We start from the raw sequence: 16631 nt of genomic DNA on the forward strand, positions 1-16631 counted from the left end.
TCAGAAATTTCATTTTCACAAGTTTTTTAGAACTATTTAGCATTAAATTGAATATAATAATAATGATTAATAATTAGCATCATATACAAATATGATCAAGAACCATTTGTAATAGATAATATAAGATAATTTGAAAACTCGATTTACTTTTAAGAGTTAATACAGTTTCAGAACGAACAATTAACGTTTTTTTGGCTTTTATTTGGAGACTTTCTTTAAGATTGACCAACACCATTATTGATTCCATTTAGCTGGAACAGCCTTTACAAAAATGTATGTTTTGGCTACAAATTTTAAAGCAAATATTATTCTCAAACAAGTTCCACCAAAACTCAAATGAAAAATCGGTTTTCAGGACACATTTAATGTTATCTGTTATTTTAACACCGAAAGATAATGTTTTAGTTGTTTTTAAATCATAAATTCAATCTTAATTCAGAAACAGTTTAAAGTAGTTCCCTCCCCCTTCCTATCCCTTTGTCTTACATTCATGAATGAATTATTTTGATGTGTATATTTTTTCAATTAAAACGATTGACATTAATATGCACTTAAATATTAATCTACTAAAACAAAAACTCACAAATTCTAAATATACCTGCAAGTTCAAAGTATATCTAAGGACCTTTAAACAAAAAATCTCTTCACTGTACAAAACATGAAAAGAGGGTCGACTCGACACTTTTCCATTTTTGAAAAATATATAGAAAGAAAAGTCCTTTCGTAAAATGATTTATAGACATTCATCATTTCTGTTGAATCGAGAAAATTTATAACTTCCAGGCGTCATGAAATGAGCATCGTATAACCTACTTCATCTTTTCCTTGACAATACAATATTTTGAATATTATTATTATTTGGTATGTTACCATTTCCAGACAAAATCACCAGACAATTGGTCCTCAGTTATGCTGTAACGAGCTAACGAATGTGCCATCACTTTCCCTTACTTTGCCCTGCCCTGCCTTGACTATCTGTCTAGCAAAGTGTTCACTTTAAATTTTATCAGGAACAACATGGCCGACAATTTGTTGCTGTCCTTGAATAAAATAAATTTTTGAATAATATCCTCAAACGCATGGCACCATCTACCATAAATCATTTAATCATAAATTGAAAGAGAATTTATTGCGCAGGGTATACGCTTTATACGGGGCTTACACAATACACGGCCGGCGGCGGCATGCTTCTTTTTTATTTTTGTCCATATCGTAATATATTTCATATCCCTAAAGTGATGGTGCCTCCAACGGTGATGTCGAAGGGGAGAAGTTCGAATACTAGGTAGTTCCGGGGATAGGGAGAAGCATTTGGACGTTTGCTGTTCGGTCCCTTTACTTTTCATACAACTGACTGGGAGCAATGTAGTGGCTGTGGCTGTGACTGTGACTATGACATGGCAGTATGACAGACATTGAAAATTTGTAAATAAAAACTGAAAAGGCTCAAACTCTGCGGGGCAGCGATTTCTCGTTTTTTTATGATTTCATAAATATGTCACGCATGTTACCTACGTTATGGCTTTTTGTACCGGCTTTCTGGCTTTTTACTTTACATATACTCGTATATACCTAAACCTACCCCCGCAGAGAAGCTAATATGCGTTAGCTAGCATGAAATTGCATTAGCGTGTCAACTATGAAACAAATTTATCATTTACATATACGACCTGTAACTTTTTGTCGACACAATTGCGTGTCTAGTTGGAACTCGAACGAGCAAAGGCCTATATACGAGTAATAGGTCAAACACTGTTCTCTGACACCGCAGATTACGGTTAAGGTTATATGTAGTCAGTTTTTCTACTCCTTCGGACAACGAACGAACAAAGGACTTGGAAGTAAATCAGCTGAGTGAGCAGTTACTAATTGATGATGGCAATTTTTTCTAGTTAAAGAGTTTAACGCCTGGATGTCTGTGATTCCAGGACACGACGACCCACGACTGACGACACTCCTCCTCTAAAAGAAAATGAATAAAAGTAGGTTTTGGATGAAGGACACGTTTACAAAGGATTTAGTTTTTTGTTTTGTGAACTTCCTTTCACAAAGGGATGACAGCAAAAAATTGACAGGAATTTCCAAATTTTCAGCCATTCACATAAAAGCAAAATGAACAAGAACAAAAAAATGTGCACGCAAATTGCCACCATGGCCATCGGAAGCTTGCTCTTCCTTCCGTCCATCATCGATTGAAACGGATGTAGGATAAATGGGATCAATCGGAAAGAACAAAAAAAAACCAGAATTTTGAAATATTTGTTATCATTATCTAAAGTCGAAAAGAGCAGCGATTTAAAACAGTTTACGTATTTGAATATTATTGGACCAAACATTTCCTATTTTTAGAATTTCGGAAAATGGATGATGTACGTAACGTGTGCATTTCCTTAAAATAGTAAATTTCTATTTAAAATTTAATTTGTTTACTGCAAAAGATGAGTCACAATTTATTTTTCTCTCGAAAAAATTTGAATTCCGATTATGGATTTACGTAAGACTTGACCTTAAATTTTTCATTGGATAAAGATGATTCTTATCAACTTCACATTGGATTTTTTTGATTGGTTTTTAAAAGGATAATTTTGAGGTTTTACGACGTTTGTAAATCTATTATTTGTGGAGATGTTTTTTTTACCCCCAATATCTCAAGAACAAGCGAGGTATCGACTTTCCACACATTTGGCTCATATGTATGATAATATTCTCAAAATGTTCCAACAGAACTTTATGTAGCTATTTTGAAAAATAAACAAAATTAGTTAAGTGATATTTTTAACTAGCTGGCCCGGCCACGCGTTGCTGTGGCTAACGTTCTATGTACTATTATTTGTATTCAAGATTGTAACAAATGGGTATGTTACAAAGCTTTTAGTAAATAACATTTAAAAGATGAACTTGTAAATGAAGTAAGTAGGGCGGATAATTTAAAATCATAAATAGTTTTAATTTGAATTTATCTAACCGGACTAATTGGTGCACAAAATTTTTGTTAAATCTGTCTTTCGCTAACAAAAATAGGTTTGACGGTTTTCCTACATGTGAACATGCAACATATAGCTACCCTTGTGATGAACATGGATTTTCTTAATCTAAACCGCAAATGAACATTGTTTGGCCTTGAGACTTATTTATATACATGGAAAAAGCTAAAAGAATTGGCACCTTCTAAAGAGTATGATAGAATCTGACGGTATCATTGGGATACGTGGCAACAGGACAACTTTTCCTAATAACTTTCCAGTTAAAATGGTTGTTTTAAGGAAATTTTAAGTGATATTTTGATAACCAAACATATACCGTTTCATAATTGCGGTAGATTCATATTACGCAGGAGATTAATAGGTGAACTTATATTAGATCATGGGGGCATTTTAGTATATCTAGTGATTATAAAAATTCAATTGATAAATTTTCATTTTCATCAACAACAGTATGGATTGATTTGAAGGACATGAGGCCGCCTGTTAACAACTGTTGTATCTGGAAGTTAATTTCGTCAACATCAACATTTTTGGCTGAAAAAATAGCCCGCTGACTGAGCCCGTTTTTTTCCTTCAAAAAAAGTCATCACGGCTTAAGAAAAATAACAAGAGAAAGTAGGAATTTTATCATAAGACAGTAAATTCGGTATATTTAGTTTGATGATTGGAAACACTCGAAAATTTCACCATGTCAACTATTATTTTGGAAATTCTTATTATCAATGATTCAATCGAATTGAATTGAGTTACTTCACCTTGCACAGACGTTATGCTCTGTGGTAATCATATTTGACCATGTTAAATTTTGCGGCAATCACTCGATTTGCCCAGATATATAAAATAGGTCAACAAAACAGCACATTTGGGTTGAAGGTGCGACTATGCAATTTTTGATAGGTTTATAAATACTGATTTGAGTAAAGATACATTTGTTCAATATATTCTTCCCATGAAGAAAGAAACTTTTAAATGTTCCATAATTTTGCATAATCTCAACCAACGCCATTTCAATACTAAGATAGTCAAGAAAAAATTGAGATAAATATAAAGAAGAAATCGAAAATCAATGTAAGCTGCATTAGTAGAAAAACAAATGAGGAATAGAAAGCCTTCCTAAAAATATAACTTGGAGTACTCAACCAAACTCTAACATCATTTTGAGAAACAAACAACAAAAATATTAACTATTGTAAAAATTCTAGCAAAACTGATATTTTCGATGTTAAAGAAATCGATAGATTGGATTGCACCGTTTTTTACTACGAACAAGCTAGTTAGTTTTTGATCCTTTTGTAAGGCAACGTACTACAAGATTGAAGCAAATTAAATTCTCTACATTAAAAACTTCGTGGCATAATGGTTTGTGCGTTGGACTGTCAGGTCGCAGATCTTGGTTTCAATCTCTGGCTATACTATCTAAAGTTGTTTTTCACGGGTATTACATCTTGCGAGGAATTGATAAATTCCACAAGAGTTCGGATTTATATGCTAACACCAAAAATTGAAAAAGTAAAATTCACAGTATTTCGTTCACTACAAAATAAATGTGACCTTTAACTTTAGTCTCAACAACATATGGTTAACCACCATTACCATTAAATTCAAGCTTATATGAAAGGTTTAGAAGTTGAACATAGTGCCATCTATTGAATACTTACTCTATCTAGTCAACAGATGTCGCAATCTGTTTGAATCGTTTGGAGCTAACAGATAATTATGACTATAAAAAATAATAGACAAACAATTTCCAATAAAATAATATTTGTATTATATATTGACATTTAAGCTATAATATTATTTAAGTTGGATCAAAATGAGTACAAATTTAATTAAAACTGGTTAAGTAGCTTAGGAGTCCATAGCGGACAAACATTGTGACACCTTATTTTTAATGTTCAGTTAGCTCTTAAAATATATAAATAATTAACAAACAGAATGATGTGTTTTTTTTACAAAAAAAAATGGAAAAAACGACTAAAAATTAGTATCGAAAGATTTTGAATCAAATTCCTCAAAAAAGAAAAATTATATGGCCCTGGGTTTATTTAGGTTTATACAATATCATGATATAAGAAACTGATAGTTTTAAAACAAAATCAATCGAACCAATTTTAGTAAATATCATGTCTTTACTTATATTTAAAATAGGCTCAAAAAACCAAAATGCAAAAATGATAGCACCTATTTTAAACAACACTTATAAACCTGGAAAATAATAATTTATTTAAAAAAAAGCTGCGTATACGCCTGAGTGTTCTCATTACATTACTCATGTCCAGAACTTTAAACAAAAACATACAACTTAGTAGTTATTTAAAAGGTACTGGACTGTGAAGACAGTGCAATACTTTCTTGTTTCATATTTCTCTCATGACTTTTTAAGGTTTTAAGTTTTATATTTTTTTTCAGCTCTATTGTACTTTTTTTTACTAAATTCATAACTTTTATATTAAGTTCTTCTAAGTAAGACTTCAAGCACAGGTTAGCTATAAATATGATTGAAATAGCCATCGATGTTTATCTACAAAATACTGAGTTATGTTTCTAAACAATATTTATCATTTCACAGCTATAAGTTTCCTCATATTAATTTATGCCAATAAAAAAGATGAATGCAAAGTTCAACAAAAAGCAAACACAAAGAAAAACAAAACCCTCTTGTAAAATCGAAGAAGTCTAACAAATGGAATCTATCGAATCTTTACGTACATAATATACTATCTATAAATAGCTTGTCGTTGAAAAGTTTTCTTCTTAAATTAGGGCACATAAAGATCCTAAAAGGATCCATAAAGTCGATAAAAGAAGGACAGACAAAAAAAAAAAGAATTTGTTAACTTCTACCGGATATCGAAGAAAGGCAGTTGTGGTGCGGAATGAATGTACCTGTTGCACACAAGCACACAAGTCACACTGAGAGATAAATCACTACGTTATCAAGTTAGTATCCGCCACAACCACCACCATTTTCCCGGATATGAAATGAGAGCTCCTTAGAATTTGAAATTCATTACCATCTGAATAATTCATAACCAATGAATGAAAATTTTCAAAATTATTGTCCTCTGGCTACAAAAACTGCCTACTCTTTATATAGGCATGTAAAATTACTGGTCTCCTCCAAAACGAGTAGATCCAATCACCAACAAATTTTATAGCAGTGCAAGCTACAAAAAGTCATTTCTTACGCTAGCGTAGATACATTGAATATAGACAGCAGCAAAATATATCCAAGTTCAAAGGCTCAGATTTTTGATTTTCAATTGTTAAGAATTATATCGCACCTATTTAGATTATCCCTTGATCCTTTTTGCCACATTCTCCGTCGACGATGACGATGAACGACGAATGATGACGACGGATTGGGTAGACGTAGACGTGGCGGGCGTCTGAATGAGGGCCTCACAATAGAATGGATGACTATCTGTATATATGGGGAGATTTATGTCTCTGCCTTGCATAAATAAATATTAATTTGAATTTGATTGGACGGGAGAGATTGTGGCGCGGAATCCACATCCTCCAAGCTCTGAGATGCGAAAGGCGAGATGCGGGACCCTCTTTTCAGTCTCTCTCGCTATCTATCTCATCACACCAGCCTAAACCTACTTATCGTCCTGGAACCTTTCTTCGCGTATCAATATCGATTAAATGACAAGAACCAGCTTCCAATAGATTGTATGGGTGTGCGTTTTTAGATATAGATACATCTTCATGTGTAAATGTATGTATGTATATTGTGTTGCCCCTTTATGGTATTCTGATTCGAATTAGATAGAGCAAAAGTGATAAAGAATCTACCCCTAATCGAATTTAATTTTAATCCATTGACAAAGGAACCAGAACGAAAGTTCCTTTCTTGTTAACTTGTCTTTAGAATTTTAACACACAGGGAATGTTATATATACTCGTAGATTGTAGGAAATTCAATATAAGATATCGATTTTGTATTTTAAATATATGTACATACCTTGACTTGTTGCGGAACCCCTCGGCTAAATTCCTAATCCACATTCTGCTCTGACAATTTCGACAATTTGCATTACACTTTTCGGTGCGGATTTGGCCTCGAGGACTTAATTTTTCTTTGATTTTTCATCACTTTGTGCACAATATTTTCTCTTTTTGAATTTTTCAACACTTTCTCACAAACATTGGGATTGAATATTTCCTATAAAAAAATAAAGAAAAAATAAATATGTTAATAACTTTTTTAAGGACTTGATCTTTGTTAAATAAATTCGTTTTGCTAACAGACTTGAGGAAAACAGTTCAAATATTAAATACATAAAATATTAGAGTTCGAAATTGCTGGTTTAAAAAATCAAATTTGTATGAACTTATAGTAATAAAAGGTGTATTAAGCATATCAGAGAGGAAGTTGGAGCACAACTAATATTTTTGAATCATACTGTAATTTGAATGTCAGGTATTCAGACAGTAGATGAATTTAATTCTTAAGTTAAAACTTTAAATCTTTTTCTCACTTATGAAAAAACATTTAACACAGGTACCAATTTAAATTAAAATCAAAACGTTAAATTATGAATTATATTAACAGACAAATTTTGAAGATCTTTAAATATTCTAGAACATTAATTTGTCAAATTTAGGATCTAAAAAAATTCGAGTTAGTTTAATGTTTATAAACAATAAATTAAAGTATTTGTAATGCAATATACTATCACAGTGTTGCGAAGCAAATATAAACGAAACGAAGTTTTCATTGAATTCTACTTAAAGGCGAACAGCTGAACTTTACTTAACTATGATACATTTATTATTAGTTCTGTGAATTAAATGCGGTCATCATTTTAACCAGGTACATTAAGAGCAATAAATAATGAATAAATTGGGTGGCGCAACAGTCCGTTTGAGAACTAGGGCCTAGTGACTGACAACTCTCTTTAAACCGAATCCGAACGGCAAAATTGAGAAGGCACTTTTTATGACAAGAATTACTCATGGAGAATTTGTCAATTCCTGACAAGAGACGGTTCCCGTGAAAAAACTTTGGATTGCATAGGCAGGGATCGAACCCAAGACCTCTCGCATGACAGTCCATCGCACTAACCATCATGCCACGGGTACTACCAAGACCAATAAACAGGACTTATTTTGTCCATATAATGTATTGAAGTTCACTGGAGCGTATACGCACTTTTTTATAATGTTGAACTTTTACTATAATTTCGTTTGCAAACTTTACTAGCACTAGACTTAAAAAAGGTTTTGTATTTTTAGGTTATTTATACAGTTTTTAATTTAACTTAAGAAACTGATTTGTATGTAAAAATCTTCCATTTAAGTGGAAAAACAATCAATGGTTCTGAGGCCGGTTGTATTCAGGAATTTACAATTTATTTTAGAATGAAGAGTGTTAAAGTCATTTAAATACTATACAAAAGACATAATTTTTACAAAAAAGAACAATTATTCAGTGTATTTTAAATAAAATAATGTCCTTAATTATCAAGTTTTAATTCGTGTTTCGCGATGTTTCTTCAAATATTGCCTACATTTTGTGTATAATCTGCCTAAAGAATCATTTTAATGTTCGATATTTGTACCTAGTGTTTTTCTACAAATATATTTTATTTTGTTTTATTGCAAAGTTGGGATCATACAATGTAAATTCGTAAATTATTTCTTTTGATTTTTATTAACAAGATTCTGGTCGGCTTTTTTTTTTCAGAAATGAAATCAAGAAAAACAAAAGTATATTATAGTGGAAATTTGTTGGTTTGTTGTTGACAATAAACTTGGTGATTTCTTATATTTACATATTAGAAAGATTATTAGTTTCTACACATATTTTCAAAATTGTATTCAGTAATCTAACCACTCTTTATCAAAATCCACTTTATATTCCAAACCATTAAAGAAAAGGACCAACATTTTTAAAAGAAATACAATTTCAAATTCAAGTTAACTTTATGTTTTAAGGAGGTGTGGATTATAGTTCATAAAAATTCACTTTGTCTCGTCATGAAATCATTTATAATAAATCGACAAATGTTTGGTTTCACTAAAAAACTAGAAAGCAGCAAAGGGATAAGATCAGACTCTTCTTTTTTTTCATTAAATATTAAAAAAAACATGAGTAATATGATTTGCAAAAAGCCTCAATCTTTTATTCACCTATTAAAAGTTACGTTATTTTTAGATTATTATTAAATTTTTATAACTTTTTGAAAATTTATTCATCGTATGTTTCTCTATGAACAACAAGTTATTGCAGCTTAAAACACATTTTCAACTTACATTTCCAAATGAAATTTCGTAGGATAAACTTAAAAATGTACATTTTCAACATCAAACCGGTCAAGAACAAACAACTTTTGAAATTCAATATATCATAATGCTACAGAAAGGTGACTAGGGTGGGATAATTAATTTTTTGAAAAAATTGTGTTTTTTCCTTTCACTCATTCGCATATTTTTTTACGTTTTGAATTTCTTAAGAAAATGTTGTGCATTTTTTATAGTATAAATACATTTGTCTTATAATTAATGAATTAAATGTTGATAGGGACAATTTTAGATATCAAAATGCACTCATAAGTCAAAACCCATTTCTTAAAACACATTTTCTGTCACTGCCACATATCGTCACCCTAATAAGCAGACCTCGTAACTCAACATTTACTTCACTGTTATTATATTTCTTTATATGTCCCCGGCCCACGAAAAGGGGGCTTATGACTCAACAAATTATTTTTTACTTTTTTTGGTTAGGACAGTTTTTGAGAAGGTCTTTTACATGGTAAAAACCAGAAAGTCCTGACTTGCTTAGAAAAGTATTAAAAATATAGAGAACGAAAAGCACAAATGAAAAAAAAAACATAATTTTATGAGAATAAAGATTCAAGTATTCATGGAATTAAAAATGAAAATAACGAATTGTTATTTTGCACAAAACACTTTTTATTTAACAATTGTAAGAATTTTCTTTATTTTTAATCTTTTTAATTGAAAGGAAGGAAAACAACTTCCGAGAAACTGACAAAATGCATTGTTTATTTTTAACAGCTGCTATATATAGACATTTTGTTTTTGAGCCATAAGCCACTTTTCCATAGACCGGTTCAGATATGGTTTAGGACTCAATAAACACAATGAGTAACTTTTTTCAAAAGTACAAGACTTTGAAATTAATACACAAATGTTTAAATCCGGAATCCTCTTTTTTTGGCGAAATTTTGAGTTCCTCATATAAATACGAGTTTTGCTTACAAGACCCAAAATATACAACTGTATTACAAACTTAGTTATAAAATTGATGATAACATTGATCGAACCTTTTAAATGCTTATGTTTATATTCTCTTTTTATAAAAAATCGTGTACCACATCTAAGTATTCAAAATAAAAGTGAATTTTTATTTAAATTAAATTTTATTTAAAAAGTTGAAAATTGTTTTTGATTTGAAATTTGTGTGAAAACCAAATTGGTCGGAAATCTTACTAAAATGTTTATATACATTTGTAATAATCAAAAATGAGCTTATAAAAATACGCAACTTAAATTCTTGTTTTGACCTAAGACCAACAAAATATTCTATCTTTGTAATATCAATATTTGTTAAAATTTAAAAAATTTGGTAAAATAAGCAAACTATAAATAATCAACGACGTGAACAGATTCAACTTATTTTTATTTTTTCAACTCAATTTTAACTTTCAAAAACAGCTTGAATTTCTTGCATATAAAAATTATAGTTTTGAAAATCAATGTCTCAAAACATGTTCATGTGTATGTTTTACCAAAAGAATCGAAAATAGTTTTGACTCGTAACACTATGCTTCTAAGGTGACGATTTGTTTGTTCAGTAACACGCATTTTCTTGGTTAAGATTCCTTTAACAAGTTCAAGACATATAAATTAAGGGTAATACATTTGCTACATCTACAGGTGGATTCACGCATCATATCAAAATTGTCACTTTCCTATAAAGGACAATTTTTTAGTTGACTATTTATGTTCAATATTTGTGATTTTGAAAAGTAAGTAAAGTTGATTCAAAAATCTAAAATCGCATCAAATTTTCTTCTTAGGGCTTCGTCTGATTATTTTTTTGATATCTACTAAAAAACCACAAGCTTTTCGTTAAATTACACTCCTCTATTTTTTTTTTTGAGAAAAACATTGAGTTATTTTTTCTTAAAAGTTTTCTTGAAACTAAATATTTAACATCTGGTACCTTAATATTTATTTGATACAAATTTCGTAAAACCACTTTTAAGTGCATTTTTTGCAACTTAAGTTTGTACTAAATCTGTCCAATCGTCTTCTTCTAAAACAAAACCCTACTTCAAAAAATTTAACCGATTTCTATAAGAATTGAACTCAAATAAAAGGTATTTTATTATTCCATAAATACTCGTTAGAAGAATAAGACAGAAAATTATCCTGAAAGGAATACGCCATTTTAACTGTTCTTAACGTCAAAATCATAAAACTCAAGAAGAAATATTTAGTATAGCTATATTAGGTAAGCGTGTGTCTTTGTTGCATATGTATGCTGTATGCAACTTGTGACTCTTCCACTATTTTCACTTCTTGATGGTCCTTTATCTTGATGCAACTCTTCCATAGCATTAGAATTTTTATATATTTTATATCAACAAAAACATAAAATATAAAACTCCAATTGCTTTATTTTGTACTCAACATCATGCAACTACTTTTCGAAAAGACGTTGATTGGTGTGTTTATAGTGGATGTTGGCACTAAATGCATCTAACTGTATATACTCCACAGTAAGTTTCGCATATAAAAAATGTTGTCCGTCGTCGCTTCGCTTGCAAAAGGGTTGCAGCTGAATAAAATATAATATGTTTTTGTATTGTGATTGTGTGTCCTTGCAAAAGTTTGAAAATATTTTACCAGAGAAATGGGGGGGCAGCAAATGGGTGATTTTACGAAAAAATACCTCTTCTTCGTCTTTTTCTTCTTATAATACTAAGTTGCTCCTCTTGAAGAGGTTTACAACTAAATAATGGAATCTTTAGATTGCAACAAGGCAGACGAAGAAAGGATATACACACGTCTCTCTTACTCCAACACATTTGGTTGCTCATTGTTTTGTATGTAAGCCGTCCAAAAGTTTTGCGGAATCGACGAGGACGACGACGACGTCGACAACGACAAGCGACGTTTAAGCTGCTTTTGCAAGCGTTTGCTGCGCTGCACTCGCCTTAGCCCTAGCCCTCACCATCATCATCGTCCTCGTCCTCGTCGGTCGGCAATATCATCTGTTACAATTTAAAGTTGGCTTTATGCAATAGCGATGGTCTCCTTGCACAATGCACTCTCCATTGTACAGGCAAAGTACAAGCAACTTAAGGTACATATATCAACCTTCCAACAATAATAAACAATTGTAGTCTACTCTTCTTTTCGTTGCAAAAGGATCTGATGATGAAAATGCATGAAAATCCTTTTTAATTAAACAAAAATTCTTAGAAGGATACAAAAAGGCTCGTTCTACTTATTGAAAAACAACAACATAATTGTTCAAAATTGAAAAATATTAACATTTTCTATTCAATTTCCCATTCTCTCTTCTCAAAGAAGTATTTTCGACGATATCCTTTTTCTCTTGTTGCATATAGATAGAGTAGGATTTTATTGAGAAAAAATGTCTAAAATCATAAACTTCCGAAAAACCACTAAAAACAATGCCAATATTTAAAAAAAAACGTGTTCTAGTTCCTCGTTGCAAAAACCAAAAAATAATAATAATAATAATAAAAATTTACATAATCCTTACGAGTTTCGGGTAACTACACAAAAAAGGACTTGCATGAGGTACAGAATATTGTACACCCGAATTCGAGTGCCGCTTAACAACACAAGTACAATTCAATGTGTGTTTGTGTGTATGAAGAAGAGTGTAGATGATAGAAAAGAGGATTGGGGGATGATGGTTAGTTGGTTGGTTGTGCAGATAAGTATATGAAGGACAATGAAAACAGGATTTTCACTATTCGTACCAGTATTAGATGATTTTTCACTTCCACTATTTTTCTTTAGATTTTATTTTTGGTTGCTCGAATGGTTGGTTATATTCTTTACATTCTTTCTCCTTCTCTTCTTTTTCATGCGAAACTGAATACACACTAAATTTACATATTTTCGTTAACAGGGATTTTCACAGTGCTCTCACTCTCACACTCAAAATAAACTTAATTCGACACCGTGTCGAAAATTCGTCGTCGTCGTCTTCGACGGCACATCTGTCACACGAATCCACTATCGAACTTTCAGACTTGAGGAAAATTCGTGAAAACCTACTCCTCACGAAAAATCAGAACGCGATTGAAAACAAAACCACCAACAGCAAAAAAAAAAAAAAGGACGAGAAAAACACAATTCTGGGTCCTTTGTAGGTACCCATAAACGGAAAAAGAGTCAATCAGCACTCAGCAGGACCGGCTAATAGGGGTGACGATGCACCGTTAGGTGGAAATGCAATCCAAAAATTTAACTTAGTTAAGGATTCACATGTATAAATAACCGAAGAACAGATAAACTAAACTAACAAAAAGATAAACGATAGAGAAACACAATAGATACTTTTTTTCTTTATTTTGGAAAAATATCTATTCTGTATAATTTTTGTGAGCTAGTTGTTGTTGTTGTGATTAGGGGCGAATTTTCGAAACGACCCTTGCTCTGGATTCAATGGTATCACGACGACTGACTCGTGAGGCGAACAACAGCGCAGTTATATACGAAACCGAGAGAAGACACGAGCACAGGCTCTGCAAGGATATGCGCGGAGTTCACTTGTTGGGAGATCCTTAATGGGGGTGCAATTTGAGGAATTATTTGGTGGCAACAAAACGGCTCGCGGCACGGTAAGTGGAAGCAAGTGAGGGTTGTGAATGAGTACGCATGGTGAGAGTTGAATCTTGTTTCTTCAATTCTTCAATTGTTGTACCACTCTATGTTTCGGTGTCAGTGTCGGTATCGGTGGATGGCGGTCGTATGGTATGGTATAACCGATGAGATGTGAGAATAACTCTATAAGGACACTGCACGAAGCACGACTCTTGTTTGTATCTCAAAAGTTGCTGTTGCTGTTGTTGTTGTGGGTGGCGCTCACAAGTGTGCAATATTGTTGTGAGAGACTAGGGCACTATTTTTCCCACGGTGTGGTGGAACTCTGTGTCATCAAGTTTATACTCTGTTTATTTTGTGGTGAGTTAAGAGAATTATTTGTTGATTTTCTGGACACGTTCCGTATCTGTTTCAAAATGCAATAATATCGTATATCACTCACTTACTGTTAGAAAATAAAGGAGCATGATTTCCTTTTGTTGATAAATTTAGTGTTAGTTTTAATGGTGTGGTGTGATTTGTTAGGTGCATTTTGAATCGGAAAACATATGGTAGAAATCGGGTTTTCCAAATGACTGTCTTTCTAACAAAGCAAAAAATACCCAACAAAAGGAACCCCTGCTACAAACTGTTGAACACGAAAACAAACCCACGGCAGTTAACTTGAACACAAAAGCTGCATGAGAAGCTTTTGAATTATATGAGACTAAATAATTCGAACAGAATAACTTCGAGGTTTTTTTATATTTCCAATTTTTTTAAATTATTCATTAAAAATATAAGTATAAAATTAAATACATTTTATGAATAAATCTTGAATGACAGGACATTTGCCATAAAAGTAAGTTTTGGGTGGTGATGTGAATAGGAATGGTTAATGTCCAAAAATAATGTGAGGACACATTTCATATTGCGAAATCAACCACTGATAAAATTAGTATTCAAACATTAACGAATTATGAAGAATATTTGAATATAAGATCGTAAGAAATTAACTATCTAATTCTTTTATAAATAAAAACAAATTAAAATTTGCTCTGGAATTAATTTTACTGGTCTCTATTTCATGGAACAAAATAAACTCAACATATTTTGAACTAAAAATATTTAGCCCTATAGGTACAGTACTTTACAAATATTTAATTTAACAAAATTTTTAATAACTAAAATAAAAATAACACAAACAAAAATAATAAATTTAATTTATTTGAAATTTTGTTCGGAAATTTGCATCTCTTTTGTTTTAATTGTTTAAAAAAATCAATTTGATTTGTTTAGAAAATCAAAACTAAAAATTCTTTGAATCAACCTTGGAACTAACATTCTCAGCTTTTAATAAAATTTAAATTAGTTTAGTTCTAGAAATTAATAAAATATCACATGAGTTTTATGGCAATTAAAATCATGGAATGTTTATTCGCACAATTATTTATAGTTTATTTATTTAGTCCCACAATTTTGCGAATGGTCTTCTAAAATTCTTAAATTAATCTGTCTCTAAGAAACTGCCATATGTTATTAAAATCGTGTAATAAGAAAAAAATATATCTTGATTTCGGAAAAGTGTCCTTAGAAATTAGTTTTCTTTCAGTAATTAATATTAGTATTTTTGAACTGACTTGCTTTTTGATAATCAAAAAATTCAGTTTGGAATTGGTCTTGAAGGTTTGACAATAACACAACATAGGTAAATACAAAATTAAAATTAAAAAACATATTCCTGTCAAAAATTTCCCATTGTTTTCTGATTTCAAAGCAAGGACCTGCGCACTGTGTGCAAGCATAATTTTCCTTGAGCACAAAGAAACCCAAAAATATTTCCCTCTATTTTATTCTCTCTGCCTCTCTCACTGAAAATAATAACAGATTCCATTGCATTATTAATCAAAAAGTTTTCATTTACTCCTATCGTTGTTATCAAATTTTGCTATTACACTGGAAGGATGAAGTTCCGTTGCGTATATAGAAAAAGATTCTCAAACCCTCTTCCCGTCATAGAAGCTACTTCTCTTTTTGTAATAAAAATGTTTGTAATGCATTTCCTGTGACCTTGTGCAAATAAATAAAAAGAAAAGCATTTTCATCTTGCGCGGTCTGGGCGTGCATCTGAAAAGACAACTTGAAAATTTGCTTTTGAGCATCCATTAGCAGAAATTACCGTTTCGTTTGTGGCACATTCGCTACTTCTTGAAACTTTTCAAATTTAAAATAATTTTCCTAGCCCTTTGGCTTGTTGAAGAGTGAGAGGTGGGGGGCTGTTGGATGGAAAAAAGGTTGCGTTTGAGAGATCCGTATGGAATTTTGTGGGGGATGCATATAAAGCGTATATACATACAGTGAGCGACAGTTGGTATAAGTAGGTAGTTTGCTATGAAAATTTGAAGTGTAATTAAAAGTTTTCAAAAATGTCCATCGTCGTTAGAAGCATATGTTGTGCATATACCTAAGCTCATATATGTATATGTATACCTCTTGGTTAATGTCTGAGTATTGTTCCATGTAGTAATTACTTAACCTAGAGATTGCAAAGGGAGAACATCATAAGGCTATATAGAGATCTCTCTCTGGGAATAAGCCAATTTAAATATGATATCCTTGATAATTGAAGAAAAAAAAAACACGAGTCATCAGGACTTTCTTGCTTTGGAAAAGGGACAAAATTGCTGTTGGTAATTTTATACCATCAGAGTCACGTGTTTATCGTATAATGCAACCACCCAACGACAGATAACGTGAGCTTTTAATTAAAATAAGAAATTTTATAATAATTACTGAACGAAGGATTGAGTTGCACAATCA

The 16631-nt window shown here is 31.5% G+C and overlaps 1 protein-coding gene across 1 annotated transcript in view; it reads right to left on the reverse strand.

Moving 5' to 3' along the window:
- The window catches only part of LOC129949994 (protein O-mannosyl-transferase TMTC2), an 82286-nt gene extending 68591 nt beyond the window's left edge, over positions 1-13695 (reverse strand). Inside the window, exons 1-2 of the mRNA XM_056061754.1 lie at positions 12983-13695; positions 6955-7155 (exon numbers count right to left, since the gene is read on the reverse strand). Of these exons, the coding sequence (XP_055917729.1) occupies positions 6955-6998 (44 nt within the window). The 5' untranslated portion in view covers positions 6999-7155; positions 12983-13695. The remainder of the gene's footprint in view (positions 1-6954; positions 7156-12982) is intronic.
- Between the last annotated feature and the right edge of the window lie 2936 nt (positions 13696-16631).

The sequence above is a fragment of the Eupeodes corollae genome, chromosome 3 (assembly GCF_945859685.1).
Source record: "Eupeodes corollae chromosome 3, idEupCoro1.1, whole genome shotgun sequence".
Lineage (NCBI taxonomy): Eukaryota > Metazoa > Arthropoda > Insecta > Diptera > Syrphidae > Eupeodes > Eupeodes corollae.